Below are 17,307 nucleotides of genomic sequence, written 5' to 3'. Positions count from 1 at the left end.
GACTGATATCCAAAAACTTGAAAGGGTGCAAAAAAAGGTTGTTAGGTTCATTTATAACTCGTACGGTCCTACTTCGATTACAAACCTTCTCTTGAAAAGCAAATTGCCAAACATTCCGGACCAAAATCGAATATTGCGCTTAAAATTTCTCTTCCAGTTGATAAAAGGTCACTATGCAGTTGACACATCACATATCGTTCACTTTTCATCGGGTTACGCGACAAGACAAAGACACAATCTTATTATCTCTCCATTGATGCAACGAACCAATTGTTTCAAATATTCTTTTTTTCCTAGGACAATCGTGGATTGGAATAATCTACATAACGATGTTGTTACCCTAAGTACATTGTCTGCTTTTGAAGATTCACTGCAGAAATGATTGTTATCTATGTTTGTACCTTGCTTTTTGTTGATTCTCTTGTCTCGAAGAATCACTGCAGCTATCAGTTACATAAGTTTGTACTTCATTTGTTTTTGATTGTTTGTTTGCCTGTTACCACTGATGTTCATGTTTTGTACCACCCCTGCTATGATCTTGTAAAAGATCGCAGTATCAATAAATAAATAAATAAATAAATAAAATGGATGTACAGTAATGAGTACTGGCGCTGACCGCTTCGGTTCTACCCCAGCAGGTCTGTCTTTTTTTTTGCACTGCTGATTTTTTTGTACACCTAAATTTTTCTAAACTCGAATCTACGCGTTGTTTTTGTTAATAATGGTTATTTGGTAGGTATTAAACCCCACTGTGTTTGGGGCGCAGCCAATGACCTTTCGCCATCGCGCGAACAGACATGTCACGTGGTTGCTGTGTGCAGCGAAGCATTCGGACATACGCGACTGGGTGAGGGATGAATCGCGCGTGAAATTCACAAAGCAGATCAATACACATGGCTGGCAGCGTTATCCGGGCTTGAAAGTATCGGATCACTACTACCTTCAAAACAATTACAGTGAGTTGCGGGACCAAGCAAAAATTGACGCGGCGTGCACTAGCGGTGGAAGGTTGAAGAAACAGCAAAGCAGGCGTCCTCTCTCCCTTTGTTCTTGCACCTCACATGGTTTTCACAACTTGCCGCTGAAAGTTCTCCATGACTAGCGGGCCCGGATCGGTTTGTCCGCGTGATTTCAGATAGCTCACAAAATTAATGAAGTTAGCAGGCGCAAGAGCCGGTCCCAACCGGCATCGCGAACTCGGCGTCTGTAGCGGAAGCTGTCCTGTGCTTCGCACCTTAGGCGCTAACGCACGCGAATTGGTGAAGAGAAAAGCACGCGAAAGATCACGGAACGAACGCTGTGCAAAGTTCATCGAAGGTCGAGTGGTCGCGGCGCGTACAATGACGTCACAGCTACACTCTAAGAAAAAAGGGTAGAAAAAAGGAGGAAATCGAGGGTTTTCTCCCCCGGACCAGCGAGATTCTCCGTTTAGCTAATTACACGTAGCGCCCTCTGTACGGCCTCTACGAAACACCGAAACGGGGGAGGAAATATTCTCCCCTGTCGTCTGCAATGGCGCCGGCGCCGAAAACGAAACCGTTCATTGTTGCACTGTGGCTTTCGCCGATCGGGCGCATACGACGACTATGAGCAACACCTCCCCTGTGGTGTGCTGCTTGCTTGTTTTCTCGCTGTCTTTCTTTTTTATTATTACCATGTGCCCGCCACGCTAACGCACGACTCGGCAGCCGTGTGTTTGAAGCACATTCTGTGGGCACCGCTGCATGCTTGCAGTGTGCGACTCGCCTGCGCCTGTTCAACGTTACCACTGCATTTGTGGGCGTTATATACTGACGCCCAAGGGTAAAAGAGGTCAGCGATGATAGCAAACTGCCCTTTTTTTTCGTCAACGAGCACGGACCGCAGCATATTGAAGCATCAGTTACCAACAACAAGAGGCCCCAATTCAGCAACATCTTGCCTGAATGGTTGCCAGACCAGCGGTGCGCTCTACGGTAAAATAGCGAAGGCGAGGCAATAAGTATCATTACCCAAACATACCTGCCGCACCGTTTCGTGAAACGTTTTTTGTTCTTTGAGCTATTTTACTCCTTCTTACAAAACCTCAAATTAATAAAAGTTTGCAATTGCACGGGTTACATTTGATGAAATAACAAAACCCACCTAAGACTTACGCACTGCAGTGGGTTATCGAAACAAGCAACGATCTCACTGTTCATACCTGCATTCTCGCCGATCAGGGTTATTAATACTTTGTCGCCGTGTCAATGTTTAGTTGTGGCTTGTGATCATGCGGCCATGTGAAAAGTGTACTATATGTTGTGGTGTATTATGCTTGCGATTTTGTGTGTTGCGTGTATTGTGCGTTGTCAGTGCCTTTAATGAAGTGTATGTCGCTGTGTTGTGCTATGTTTCTTCCCAATATGTGCCCGCCCACATGCGGCCTCTGTGATGTTGGCTATAATAATGTACGTTATCCATAAAAAAAACAAAGGAAACGCCTTGATGTTAAGTGCCCACTGATGGTGATATCACGCTTAAGCTACTTTTTTTTGCGTCATGTATCGGTCATTTTAAAACGTTTACGATTGCTTCTCTTCGAGCACGCCAGGGGGAGAGCATTGTCATCTCCTCGCTCGGACTGTTGCGATGGTTGCGACAGCGACGGATACGTTTTTCGTGTTGCCTGCATTGCCTTTCCGCTGAGATTGCAGACGATCCCCGTTTTGATGCATCCGTTGTTGCAAGGGAAGGCGACTAACAACAACTGGTTGTTCTCAAACGGCCGCATTGGATGCTAGTGATCTCGTGTGCGGTGAACGGCGGGTTTACGAGCCTTTCGGAAATAAAGGCGGCATTTTGAAAACAATCGGTATCGCTTCTGCTATGTTTACGGCGGCGCGTTCGCTCTGAACGCGTAGGCGGGGCGCGCAGCGAGACGAATGTAAGTCGCGCATATACGATTGGCGACATCGCTTGCCTACCGCAGTTCTGGTGCTCGGTAGGTAATTTCTTTGTTATTTTAGCGCATTTTAAGCGCACACAACCACGGTAACCTACGTATTTGTACTTCCTCGATCCTCAAACCGATCGGCTCGCTAGGCCTTTCTCGCATGACAAGCCTTGCTTGGGTGACGCTGCCTGGGGAGGAACACTCCTCCATTAGCTCCCGAAAAGGGGAAATCTTCTTCCACTTCTAGGGGTAGAAACGCGCTCCTCCCTCTTTAAGGGAGAATGTTTCTATCTCTTAGGGAGAAATATATTGTCACAGACTTCGGACAGATTCCCGAGAAACGTACACGGGGCAATCTCCCCCTATCGGGGTATGTGCTCCAGTGGAAAGACGCTGGGCGATGTCCAACGGAATGAAGAGGAAGTAGACGAAGCCCGAGCTCCCGCTGGGTTTGCGCCATCAACCCGTCTTTTCGCCCGGTGGCTACGGTGTCCTTTGTAAATACACCTCCCTCCTGACTACCCATCTCCGCGTTGTCACGTGACATCTTTGGTGGAGGTGCTGGACTTCCGGTTTCCTGTACCTCTCGCCAGCGCGGCTTCTTAACAACACGGAACTTCGGAGTGGGCGCATCGCTCGCGGCCCCGCGATGCCTACCAATGAGCCCGGATCCCCTTCATCGTTCATCGTTGTGTCCCACCCCCGGGACCCCGGCGACTTCACTGGGACGGACGACATTGATGTAGAAGATTGGCTCCGTAGGTCCGAACGTGTGAGTGCTCACAACAGATGGGACGACACCCTTAAGCTCGCCAACGCTGCTTTGTGCCTCAAGAAAACTGCTGAGACATGGTTTGACACTAATGAAGCACGGCTAACCAGTTGGGATGTTTTCAAAGAAGAGCTTCGAAAGGTGTTCGGGAAGCCCGTTGGTCACCTGCTTGCGGCAAAGCAAGAGCTCTCAACACGGGCCCAAACATCCACTGAAAGTTACGTCGCCTACATCCACGACGTTCTAGCCCTATGCTCTAAAGTTAACCCAGGAATGTCAGAAATGGACAAGGTTGGTCATATCCTTAAGGGCATCGCCGACGACGCCTTTCACCTGCTCATTTGTAAGGACTGCGCCACCGTTGATTCCATCATCAAAGAGTGCCGGCGATTTGAGCAGGCCAAGGGACGCCGTATAGCTCACCAATTTGCCCGGCTCCCGCACACTGCTGCGACATCTTCCTGCGATGACGTCCATCTACGCGCTCCTGCTCCACGCAGGCCGGACCCTGTCGCCCCGTCTGCGGATATTACCAGAATCGTGCGCCGCGAAATCGAAGCGATGGTCCCGACCCCCACACTGCCATATGCAGATGATCGCTGCCAACTCCCTACGATCGCTGCAATCCAGGCCATCGTTCGCAATGAAATGGCAAGCATGGGAATCCATCAAGTGGGCAGTATCGGGCATCCCCATCCTCCTTTTACCCAACAGTTTTCGCCGACCACGCACATGGGCCCCCAAGCGCCTTTTGGTAACCGCCGCCGCAATCCAGCTGAATGGCGAACGCCTGACGACAGACCAATATGCTTCAACTGCTCCCGTATTGGCCACATCGCTCGTTACTGTAGGAGCCGCTGGACTCCACCCCCGCCGAATGCGTCACCTCGTTACGGCTCTCGGCCTTTCTCCTACGGCTACACTCCCGATGCGCAGCGCCGTATTTCCCCAACCTCGGATACCCAACACTTGAATGCAGACCCTGTGCACACCCGGTTCAACCGCTCACCCTCGCCCCAGCGCCGCCAGTCCCGATCGCCGCAACCTCGCCGCTCGTCTCCGATTCCCGACCGTGCCGCCCAGTACTCTCCGGAAAACTAGGCAGTGCAGCTCCCAGAGGTGATGCTGCATTCCCGACCCGGCCCGAAAATCCTCTACCTCCTCGTTCTGGAAAGCACAACTTATTAGCCCTTCATGTCGATGATGTCCCAGTAACTGCTTTAGTCGATACAGGTGCGCAGTTGTCCGTCATGAGCTCGTCCCTTCGCCGCTGCCTACGGAAAGTCCTTACGCCTGCCCCGTCCCGTGTTTTGAGAGTTGCCGATGGTGGGATGACCACCGTAGCCGGAATGTGTACTGCGCGTGTTGGACTGGCCGGCCACCAAATCCCTGTTATGTTTGCTGTCCTGGACACGTGCCCTCATGATATTATTATCGGCCGGGACTTTCTCGCGGACCACGCAGCCTTAATCGATTGTGCCTCAGGTGTTCTTCGGCTCGAGCTACCGAGCCCCCTTGCTACTGATGTCGAACCTCAGTCCCGGCTTCGTTCCACTGAGCACATTCGCCTGGCCCCAAAGGCAGTGACCTACCTTCCGCTGACCTCGTCTCAGCCCGTGCCGGATGGTGATTACATCGTTTCTCCGGTTACAGCCGTGTTGCTCGACCGACACGTGGCTCTCCCATTTTCGGTCGTAACAGTTGCCCAGAATCGGATCACACTGCCGTTACTAAATTTCGGACTTTCGACACAAGTCCTTCCTCAAGGAATAGCGCTTGCCCAGCTTTCACCGTTGGATAACTGCGAGATTTCTGCCATGGCCCTTGAATCAGCCCAAGTTGACAAAGAAGACCACCAGAACCTCGCAAAATCAAAGGAGTTTGTACGAATGATTTCCCCGGACCTTCTAGCGCACCATGCTCACGAGCTTCGCTGCCTTCTTGCCAGCCATAGTGACATTTTTGTCTTCGACGGCCGGCCCTTAGGTCAGACGTCCGTTGTGACGCATCACATAAACACCGGGGATGCAAGTCCGATACGTCGACGCCCATATCGCGTGTCTCAGACCGAGCGAGGGGTCATTCAGCGGGAAGTTGACGAAATGCTCAGAAAGGATGTTATTGAACCCTCCTCTAGCCCATGGGCATCACCGGTTGTTTTGGTGAAAAAGAAGGACGGCTCATGGCGCTTCTGTGTTGATTACAGCCACTTGAACAAAATTACCAAGAAAGATGTATACCCGCTCCCTCGAATTGATGACGCCCTCGACTGCCTACATGGTGCCTCCTACTTTTCATCCATCGATTTGCGGTCCGGATACTGGCAAATAGCTGTTGACGAAAAGGACAGAGAAAAAACCGATTTCCTAACACCTGACGGTTTGTACCAATTCAAAGTCATGCCATTCGGACTGTGTAACGCGCCGGCCACATTCGAAACACCTACGGAACACCTGTCACGGAACACCTACGTGGACAATGCCCCATAGCTCCATAACCCGTCACCGAAGACGACGAAGAGGATGCGGCTCGCCCGAGCGATCATGGCCGCTTGTAAATAGATTGCATCGCTCTGCGGCAACATCTTGTAAATACATCACTTCATCGTCGCCCATGGTTCGCCTCATCATTGTCCTGCCGCCACGTAACAATATGATACATTCTTGTTCCACCCTTAAGGGAGAAACTACCACACCCTTTTTTCTTAGAGTGTAGGGGAGGCTTGGCTCCGCCTACGTTGCTGGCCGAAGGTCGTGCCGGGTGCTTGCTGCGGATTTGTTTCTTGGTATTTTTTTTGCAAACGCCAACAGACTAAGCTCAAGCGTAAACAGCTCTGCTGTTAAAACATTAAAAAAACAAGTGACGCCACTTTCCAAGCTTGAGATGTAATAAAACTTAAACCGCGCTGTAATAAAACTTAAACAGACGCAGGAAAGGCACACGAGGACGGAACGATGCACGAACTATCAACTGGTTTATTTTGCAGAACACACGCAAAAATACATAAAAAGACACTGGTGCGAATCAAGGTGCGAATCAAACCCCAAGACGCCTGCTTCACCAAGCACGAGCACAAGTTTGTAGAATTCAAAAAAAGATATTGTTTATCATCTACCATTACCAAGCGGACAGTCAATCCGCTGCGTCAATACGAGGCTCAGAGAGCATAGGAACAACTGCCAGCTGATTACCCACCGAGGGAGGCTTGCCGATCATTGTCATCATTGCCGCCAACGCCTCAGCGTTCCAGAGTTCACCAAGACAAGTGTCATCGACGAGGCAGAGAAAAGACAGAAAGGGATATTCTAGAAGCCTTCGCCATCATGAAAACAGACGCTTTCAAAGGCATGCGGTCAGTAACCCTCGCAAATAGCAAGGTACAATTGCTTACACATGCGCAGAGGCGCTGAGACAAGAGGGGTGCTTTTGACAGGTTCGCATTTTCACGTTATCAATTTATAACCTTGCTTCGCAATAGTGTGTTTTGATGTATATTTGTGTTGTAGAAAATAAAGTACTTGATAGTTCGCGCTCCGTTCCGTCTTCATGTGCTTTTCTCTTGTCTGTTGAAGTTTTAATAGTACAGCGTGGTTCAAGAAGACGTATAACCAACTAACTCCCGTTTTAGCCTTGTTGAGATGTGCGCCCCGTTTCAATGCCTAACTCTAAGTTAGCATTTATGAATCAGTACACTGTAAAGTGGGTTCTAATGCGGTTCAGATGTGCCGACCGAAACAACTCTGTTTATTTTATCAGCACGCTCTTTCACCCATAGATTTTGCTCTTTCAAAAAGTGCTGCCGATGAACGTGTTCCTGTGTTTTTTACCTGCGTTCGAACATTGTTCCTTTTGCTTGATATTCTCTCGTGATCATTTACAGGTTGCCTGGTTCGTGAGTGATTGGCCCGCGGTTGGAAGGTGCCGGCCAGGCTACCTACCCTCCCTTCTCAGTGCTTTCACGGTTACTATGAGAAGCACCTGCGAAAGCTTTGTGGACTCACATTCATTAATTTTTGCCTAGTTTGAAACGTATTGATTGTTTTGTTAATAGTATCCTTCCACAGCCTAATGAAGGCGTTTTAAATGGCACAACGATGAACATTTTTGTTGCCACCTTGTATGCCGAAAAAGAAAAACTCATTATTCGACAAAAAATAACTGGAATAACTGTAAAATTCGCGTGACTACCACAAGACACCACTGGGGCCTTCCGTTTGAAGGCTTCTTGTTTGTGGTTTTGTGTGTGTTTGTTAAATACCGACGCCATTGTTAAAGAAATCGTGCTAGCCTCATATAAATAGTGCTTATGGTTGCTCATGTCTGTATACTAAATACACCAATTCAATATTCGCAATACCATGTTTTATGAGCATCAGAGGTGAGATCGGCGATGTAAAAAGTATGTGACGTGTGAGGCGTAGAGTTTCATACTAATGCTGCAATCCTGGGCGGTCATGGGCACCGCCACTGCAGCCAGGAGCATTCCTCGCATACTTGGCTTCGCTCGTCGCCACAAGGCTTCTTTTTTCTTCTCGAGACCAAAATAAACAAAAAAGGGTAACACCTTTTGCTTCATAATCATGCACGAAGCTTGTCAATAATCTCTGACGGAGAAGTCTTTTTGGAGCTACAATTTTATAATAGCACTACAAATTATAGTGATATTTCGCAGTAGTATTCTTGGTTTTTTTGCGTCAGAGGAAACTTTCCAGCCTGTTCATGAGCCAAGCCAAGGACAGGTAGAATGTGCTTGCCCGGTACGTAACGGAACGCTCGCTGAAGCGCGGCTCGCCTACACACTTCCGCCATATTTCCCTCTAGCAAATTATAGTAAAAAACTATATCGTGTCAGGTAACTAAATGTAAAAATTCTTGTTGATTGTTTCCTGTCTAAGCTTGGAACAAAAATGTTGGGCCGTGATCGCGATTCTGTAAAAAAAGAATGTCCTGTAGTCGCAGTCGCTTGGTTAGTTTCGGCAAATTGCAACGCTACCTGTACCGTGTGGTTGGGTAATATTCGTCATTCTAGCACAAGAGTACAAAGTTTCAAAGCCTGAAACAAGGCGGAAATTCTTCTTGTGATTCGCAATGTCTCCTTATTACATGCTGAGGTGGTGCCTCTCAAGTTCTAATTAGAATGGTAACTATCTATACGCCCGATTTACAGTGCAGATATGACTAGAAAAAGCTTGATTAAACAATAACTATGCGCCTAAAAACGTCCAGTGTTGACTGGAAAACAGTTTCTTCTTAAATGGTAAATCAACCAAATCACCTCTCTCCTCTCTCCGACAGGAAAATTTCTTCAATATAGCAAAACAGCATCGACACAATTTATTTGACAATGACGTTCCATTGAACCAAACACAATATATACCAAGAAGATCCAATATAACATAACGCGTGGCACAGCATATCAATACTTCACCGCTATCAATACTTCACCGCGCAGAACCTGTCCCATACAATAAACGCGGCACGCTTCGGAAAACCTCATGTTCATGCTCACAGGCATGCCGATCGCGGTCGCTTATTTCACGATGTCGCCGGTAAACTCACGGCCGTCTATGCTTAAGTTTCAAGGATCGTGGCTCACTTATAGGCGTCACTAAAAGGTCCAGATCCATGCCGGTAAGCCTGCACTGTTAACGACAAGGCCCGAAACGGCTGATGCTGTCAGTGCCAATAAGGTATCCGTGCTCTGCGCGAAGGTTTTGGCAACCATTACGTGGGAACATTTTAAGTGCAGCTACGGCTTCGTCAACAGGAACGACAGCAGTGAAGGCATTTTTGTTCCCCGCAGCTTGATCAATCAATACAGCCACCACTAGCTTCTACACAGCGTAGGAGATGTTTAGATAGTCAAGTTCGACGTGATTGTTGAGCGTAACGGTATCGGGGCAGTCAAAGTGACTGGACTCATCCTGCAGCCAGCAGGAAAATGAAGTTCCCGCAGGAAGAAAGCCTCCAGTAAAAGAAAGTTCCCGCAAGGCGGTTACTCCCAACGCAGTTCCAACGTCAGCCTCTCGAGCCCGTCCCCGCCTCGTTCACAAAATGTTTGCAAGATGAAGAACTGAGCTCCGATGCCACCTATGGGCGCGGCTTTCAACCTCGACGTGACAACAACTGTCGCACTAGGAAGTGCGGCCCGGAGAGGTGCAACCACCACAGGCCGCCGCTCGATCTGCAGGAAGAAAGACGACGGTTACAAGGACCCCTGATGTGATGCCACGGCCTCCAATGTGATCGGGCGGCAAATCATCATCATCATCATCATCATCATCATCACCATCATCCCATCTATGCCCAATGCAGGGCAACGGCCTCTCTCATTGATCTCCAATTATCCCGATTCTGTGCTAACTGCGACCAATTTATCCCCGCTGACTTCTTGATCTTATCTGCATATCTAAGTTTATGGCAACCCTTGACAAACTTCCCCTCTCTAGGCATCCACTCTGTTACCCTTTATTACCTACGGTTATTTTGACAAATACTGCCTTAGAAAAACTACCACGCTTTTTATGGCGACAAATACTACCAAGAAAGCGTGGGTATACATTGGTTAGCGTGGGAGCAAGCGAGCGCTGTGTAGTATAAACTGGAGACGCAGGGACCACAGTGACAATGAATACTACGATCAGTGCGTGGAACGTCGAGCTGATTTTTAGCGGGGAAGACGAACTAGATGAAACAAACGTCGAAACATTACGAAGTCTTCCAGAAGGAGGTGGCGCCGCTGCCATCAGGCAGCACCATCGACGACTGGTACCGAAGGAGGACAAGACACCTGGTTCAGCAGCGGTGCTTTGTCGGACAGCACAGAAGGTCCCCGGGGAGGAGCACCTATAGGAGAGGTAAGCCGCAACCCCAAAGGAACAGCTACAGCCGAAAGCTAAGAAGCAGAGAGTGTGTGAGAGAGAGAGATCAAGTCATGGCGCTTAGCGTGCTATGATATATGAGAAAAAAAGCATGAAAATCTATGCATACAACATGTGAGTAGACGCCACGAATTTTCGAACAGGCAACACAGTTTGTAACAAAGTAACCAACAACACTTCGCCTAATCCATGCTCCGCAAAATACCAACACAGCTTCGATAGCACGTACGGGCTGTAGTGGATCCGACTAGAATGCAAGCCATATCCAAGAGCGACATTATGCGGCGCACATAAAGGTGTCGCGAGACTCTCCCTTGGCACTGTCAGTTTTTAGTATATGCAGATCAGACGCTTGATATAAGGAGCAGACAAATTACCAGCGTATGGTGGTGCTGGTGCAGGTATAATGGATCATGCCCAGTCTGGGAGACTAGCAGGAAAGGTGCGCTCGCTGGAGGAAAACCCACGGAACATGAACCCTGCCTTCCACCAAGAACGCCGCCTTGCTGGGGCCAAGGCCTTACACATGTCCCACGCTTCGTACCCCACCACCCTGTACGTCAACGCAGCGGAATATCCCGACCGTGCAGCCCGCGTCGCCGTAGTGCTCAACTCCCGAGGAGACTCTGTTGCTTCGTGCTCGGTCTCCACGCCTCACCCTGAAGTTGGTGAAGAAGTTGCCATTGCCCTGGCCCTTACAGCTGCCCCGGCCACCGCAATAATCTCCGACTCGCGGACGGCTTTTCGGAACTTTGCGACGGGTCGTGTATCCCCCATCACCGCACGCATCCTGCAGACAGCACCGACTCCGCGTGCACATTGTCCACGCCTGGTATGGACACCGGCCCATTCGTGCCTTCCGGGTAACGAGCTGGCTAACGAGGTAGCCCGAGATTTCTGCTGCCGGGATGCCTCGGATGCTGCCTCTCCACCTCGGGCGGAAGGGAGTTATCGCCTGGTTAGGTATCGGGACATAACACAGCACTACCGCCTTAGTCAGATGCACTTCCCCGGCCCTGCTCCCACCTTAAAGCGCAGACAGTCGGTTCAGTGGCGTGTACTGCAGACTAGCACCTTCCCGCATCCCGCATTGTGCCACCTCCACTTCCCCACGCCGTACTGCCACGCGTGCACATGGTGCGGCTCACCTTTCGCTTCCACATGGTGGGTGCGTGCCCCTCCATGCCCCCCCCCGCCCCCTCCATGCTACTCTGTCCCTGCCCCTTACCACTCTAAAGCAATGCGAGGCTGTACTGCTCAGCTCCGACCCAAAGGAGCAAGAGGTAAACTTTATTTAGCCAAGATCTGTTACGGGGACGTGGTGGCCGCTTGCTTTAGCCTGGCGGTGACAATGGCAGCCCAATTCGTCAGGGAGGCTTGAAGCTCCGGATCAGAGCTGCCCAGCGCCCTCTCCCAGTGCTCGTCGCAGGTGATGGAGGGAAAAGGATCATTGGGACAAGCCCACATAGTGTGGGATAAGGTGGCGGGAATGCCGCATGATGGGCAGTTTGGGGAGGGAAATAAGTATGGGTGAATGCGATGGAGCTGAGCGCGACAGGGGAGGCTGCCTGTCTGCAGAAGGCGCCACGTGCGTTCTTGCACGTTGTCGAGACTGGCGTGAGCAGGGGGATATACATGGCGGGCGAGGTGGAAATGTGTCGCTATGTCGTGATAACTGAGTAGGCTATCTCTAGCTGATCTGGCACCGTGCGAGGGGACGAGGCTGGGGCCGGCTCAGAGTGAACCCTTGAGCAGCAGAATGGGCCGCCTCATTACCTCCTAGCCCGGCGTGAGCAGGGGTCCAGATCAGTTCTACTGAGGTGGAGGGGGAATTTTGAGAGATAATTTTGAGTTCCTCTGGGGATAGGAGCCCCCTGACGAAATTTTCAACGGCCGTTTTCGAATCGGAGATCACAATTGTGGGAGTCGGCCGATGTGTTAAGGCAAGCGCTACTGCCGCCTCCTCCGCCGTTGTAGGATTGATGGTGCGGACAGAAATTGAGTCAACTGGCGGGGAATTAGGGCGGTCAATGATTGCTACTGCATACGCATAATGGTAGCGGTAGTCAGCCACGTCCACATAAAGAATGTCCAGTCAGGCGGGGAGTCACTTATTGAGCGCGCGCACCCTTTGCTCCCGCCGCCCTCTGTGGTAAGTTGGGTGCATATTGCGTGGGAGTGGGTGAACCAGGATATTAGAATGGATATCTGGGGGGATTTGAAGCTTGCTGTCGGTGCTTAGCGGAACTCGTAAGCCGAGGTTTTCCAGAATGTGCCGTCCACTAGAGGTGCCTGGTAGCCGTTGCAGCTGACCTATGCGATGGGCCTCCACCAGCTCCTCCGCGAGGTCGTGAATTCCCAGTATCTCAAGTCGGGCAGTCTAAGTGTACAAGGGGACCTGTAATGCAGTCTTGTAGGCTTTCCTGATGAGACAATTAATTTTCTTCATTTCAGTGGGAGTAACCTGAAGGAAGGGCAGTGAGTATGTGATGCGGCTTACGACAAAAGCCTGCACCAGTCGCACTCTGCCTTCCTCATTAGGCCCTTGGTTCCGGGCGGTTATGCGTCTAATGACGCCGATTGTTTGATTCACGTGCGAAGAGAGTTGTGAAATGTACTGAGTGTTAGCCCGGTTACGCTGGATTAGAAGACCGAGTATACGTATGCTGTTTACCACCGGGAAAGGGATGTCACCAATTGTAATTTGTATAGCTTGAATGAAGAGAGCTTAAACTTTGACTGGTAAACAAGGACGAGAAAGACTACTGTAGTGGCGGCGTGTGCCGCCGATGAATGAACGACTAGACAACTTCAGTGCACATCGGAACAAAAGAGAAAGACTATTGCGCTTCGTCCTGTGTTGTAGTCGTTCTCATCCTTGTTTCCTAGTCAAAGTTTAAGTGCACATCGGAAAAAAGAGAAAGACTATTGCGCTTCGTCCTGTGTTGTAGTCGTTCTCATCCTTGTTTCCTAATCAAAGTTTAGGCGCTCTCTATTCAAGCTATGCAGAACCAACTAGCCCCTACAGATGCCCTGTTAATGTAATTTCTATATCCGGGAAGAACTTGGAGCTGCTTTTTTGCGGTAAAAAAAGGAGTTCAGATTTAGGAGGGGAGCAGTCAAGTCCTGTTGCGGGCGCTTCCTCGATGACAATTTGTGCTCGAGTTTGTAAAGTTTCCTCTATCTGTGCATCGCTGCCTCCAGACATCTAGAGAGTGATGTCGTCCGCGTAAAGGCTGAATTTAAGGCGAGGAATTTTCTCAACTCTCTGGGGGATGTTGAGAATTTCAAGATTAAAGAGTAGAGGGGAGAGAACGGCGCCCTGAGGTGTGCCAATAGAGGGAATATTGATGGGGTCCGAGATTATGTTTCCAACCTGAATAACCGCTGTGCCGAACGTGAGGAAGCTTCGCACGTAGTTGTAAGTGCGTTCTGCCGGGGATACAGCAGTTAGTCCCTGCAAGATAGCCGCATGGGAAACGCGGTCAAAGGCCTTCGTGATGTCCAATGCAAGGATGGCAGCCGTGTCCACTTTAGATGCTTGAGTGATGACTTCGTGAAATAATTTGAGGTGAATATCCTGAGTTGATAATCCAGAGCGAAAGCCAATCATTGAATGAGGGAAGGCATTGATGGAGGTGAGATGTTTCGTTAGCCGTACATGGAATATGTGCTCAAGAACTTTACCCATGCACGACGTAAGTGATATCGGCCTGAGGTGATTCATGCACTTTTCTTCGTTATTTTTCTCTTGAGTTGGATCATGTGACCCAACAGCTTACTAGCACGAGTGTGGACAAATGCCATGCATTGGGTTCTCTTTGTCATGAAGAGGCTTGTAGTGCCCTCTTATGTTGCGGTTGCGCCAAACAAATAATATTTACTGTATTTCCAAACATAAGCGCAAAACATTGCACGTTATTTGTATGCTCCATGATCGCTGACTTGAAGGCAGTTGAAACTATAATTTGTTTCGGTGGGTAACATGCTTTAAACAGCGTGCATGCGAAACTGCGCCTGCTGGAAACTCACGGACATTTCGCGGCGCCGAAAGCCGGGGCAATTTTGTGCCCTATTTTGCTTGCATTTTACGACAAAAACAACCGCCATTTTCAAGCTGCTACGTAGCAATACGTCACTTTTACGCGGGCTAAAGTTTCCAATGTGTGACGTGATCGTTCCCGCCGACTGTTTAAATTACGTCACCCCTTCTCAGCCAATCACACAGAGGGCGTGTATTACAAGCAGTATTGTGGAACAGCAAAGACAGGCCTACGTTGTCATGTTCGGTACATTTAGTATGATTTTTTATTGCCGGCCAAGAATTATGCGCTTTCAGTAAAGAGAAATAAGGCAAACTTTAGAACTGGTGCCCGTAAACGCCATAAAACGTCAAAATGACGACAACACACACAACCACTTTGTCAACCGGAAGCACGTGACCAAAATTGAAAGCCAATCGGAAAAGTCTTCCGGCAAATTGCCGGAAAACATGGCGAATTACCGGCAATTTATGCAGTCGAGAATAGGGCCCTACGTCACACAATCAGCACCACGGTGGTTACACGATTGCAGCCTTAGTGTCCCGTCTAGCGTATATTAGTATGAGACTCTATGGTCTGTGTCGTCGTTTGAGCTGCCATTATACCATGCGCTCGCCTTAGTTTCATCCTTGGCTTTGATTTAAACGTTCTAGTGGCCGTTTATTCAAACGCAGTGCCATAAAAACACAGAGAATGGTATGTAATTACATAAGGGGTAAATAAAACAGGCTGTTTTAAACCTAAAAAAAAAAGAAAGTAAATCGAATTTTTGGCGGTAACGCTTCTGCGTACTATTCAGCAGGCCTAGCTGATAGTTAGCAACAATGTTAAAATTTTTGGCGATCTCATTAGAGACTCCTATTTTGTTAATTTTACCATTATTTCAAATAATAAGTTGTTTGAAGAGTTACGAAACCCGTTTGAGCGTTCTTATGAAAACGTCGCCTTCGTGATGAACCCGTAAATCTACCGTAAGCTACAGTTTAACAAACTTGTGGCTGAGCGAGTTGGTCTATATCTCAATGAAAGAAGAAAACGTGGCGTTAAACAGTCGTGGACGAAGACCAGATAAGACGAATACAGGCGCCCGTATCAGTCGTATCTTGTCTTCGTCGAAGTACATTTTGTTTCTTTTTTTCTCAGCTACAATTTTCACGACGACATATTACCCGCGTAGTCATACGTTCCTTCGACTGGGGCATGACCAACGTCAGGTATAATTACGCAGTGTCTGCTATTTCACCGAACACGGCTACCACACAACAGAAATGATTTTGGCTTTCTGTAGCTCGTAGACGTGTTAATTCACAGTAAAGAAAGAAATCCCCCCAAAAAACGCTTAAGAATCCAATTACAGGGACAAGCCCAAGCCAATAGCTGGGATCTCCCCATGACGACATGGATTGCTACGGGCTGTTTCCTCTTTTGTATACTTACTAACAAGCTCTATGGCGACAAGGACAACATGTTTTCATATTTGTATGCTTTATTTCGTTTTGCTCTTCATTACCGCTCTTGTTCGGCGAAGATCTCTACGTTCGTTTTTCTTTTGGATACTCATCTCCACACCCCTCCTTTTCCCTCGCCCAATTTCCGCTCCCGCGTACCCTACCCCAAGCGCCATGCTGCTACTCTAGGTCTCAGCACATTCCTTCCCTCGCTTTGCATTTGATTATGATGATGATCATGATAACTTTCTTTTTCCCAAAACTGCGTGAAATGAGAAGCGGGAAGTGGGGGTCTTCGAGAATTCTTCCTCACAAGGCCTACTGCTCTGGTGCGCGTTTGGCATCTTCGGCCAGTTGGATGAACTTGATCTATATGTCAGGGTCGGAGCTAAGTAAATGTGCTCGTAGAGTTCGTGGCTGAGCATCACAGGCGGAAATCATGTGAGTGAGTATGGCTCGCTTGGTGCACCACTTGCATTGATCATTGTAAAGTTCTGGATAAATGTGGTTGAATAATGAAAGATGGGGGAATGCATTAGTCTGTACCTGACACCAGGTTACAGATTGACGCCTGTTGAGCGTGGGATGGGCTGCGGGATATTTCTGGCGCTCGATGCCATAGGGTTGAGTGAGGAGGAGGAGGAAAAACTTTAATTGCAGAGCATGTCAGCGCTAAACACGCTGGATGAGAGTGGATCCCTCTTCACGGGATTCTTATGCTGCCTTCGCCACCTGCCCTCTGGTAACCAGGCGTAGCTGATCCTCCAAGGCGGGGCTGGACAGCAACATCTCCCATCGCTCACTAGGGGTAAGGGTGGGGTTCTTAGTGGAGGAGTGGCGGATGGAGGGTGGGTGCTTTGGGCTGACGTCGCACTCTAATATCATACGGCGAAGAGTGTCGAGCTGCTTCAATATTGGGCAGGTCTTGTCGTACTGATTTGGAAACATGCTATTTAGTGCGAGGGTGAGGGAAAGATCCTGACTGAATCTGTCGATACCGTATTTGCTGCTCCCGCGTGAGGTCTGGGTGCAAGGCAGGAAGTTTCTGCCTCTCGATAGTGCCGCACTATCTCTCTGTAGGTCACCATAGGTTCACCTCTGGCCTCCTCAGCCGTTGCCCGGTACGTTACCGCGCGGGTCTGTCGGTGGGCAAACTCATAGCCCTTCACCAAGGAGTGGGCTGGAACCCATACTAACTCAACATAGCTCTCTAGACGTGTTTCGTCACTCAGGATACGAAGTACCCACC

At 49.1% G+C, this 17,307-nt stretch overlaps 1 protein-coding gene across 1 annotated transcript in view; it reads left to right on the top strand.

Annotated features, from left to right (window-relative positions):
• Positions 1-7,681, top strand: part of LOC144159732 (solute carrier family 28 member 3-like) — a 70,556-nt gene extending 62,875 nt beyond the window's left edge. Inside the window, exon 12 of the mRNA XM_077691433.1 lies at positions 7,567-7,681. Within this exon, the coding sequence (XP_077547559.1) occupies positions 7,567-7,586 (20 nt within the window). The 3' untranslated portion in view covers positions 7,587-7,681. The remainder of the gene's footprint in view (positions 1-7,566) is intronic.
• The last annotated feature ends 9,626 nt before the right edge of the window (positions 7,682-17,307 follow it).

Source organism: Haemaphysalis longicornis, unplaced genomic scaffold (assembly GCF_048455015.1).
Source record: "Haemaphysalis longicornis isolate Haplotype H1 unplaced genomic scaffold, Haemaphysalis longicornis Haplotype H1 scaffold_10, whole genome shotgun sequence".
Taxonomy (NCBI): Eukaryota; Metazoa; Arthropoda; class Arachnida; order Ixodida; family Ixodidae; genus Haemaphysalis; species Haemaphysalis longicornis.
This window is presented reverse-complemented; position numbering and strand designations above follow the sequence as displayed.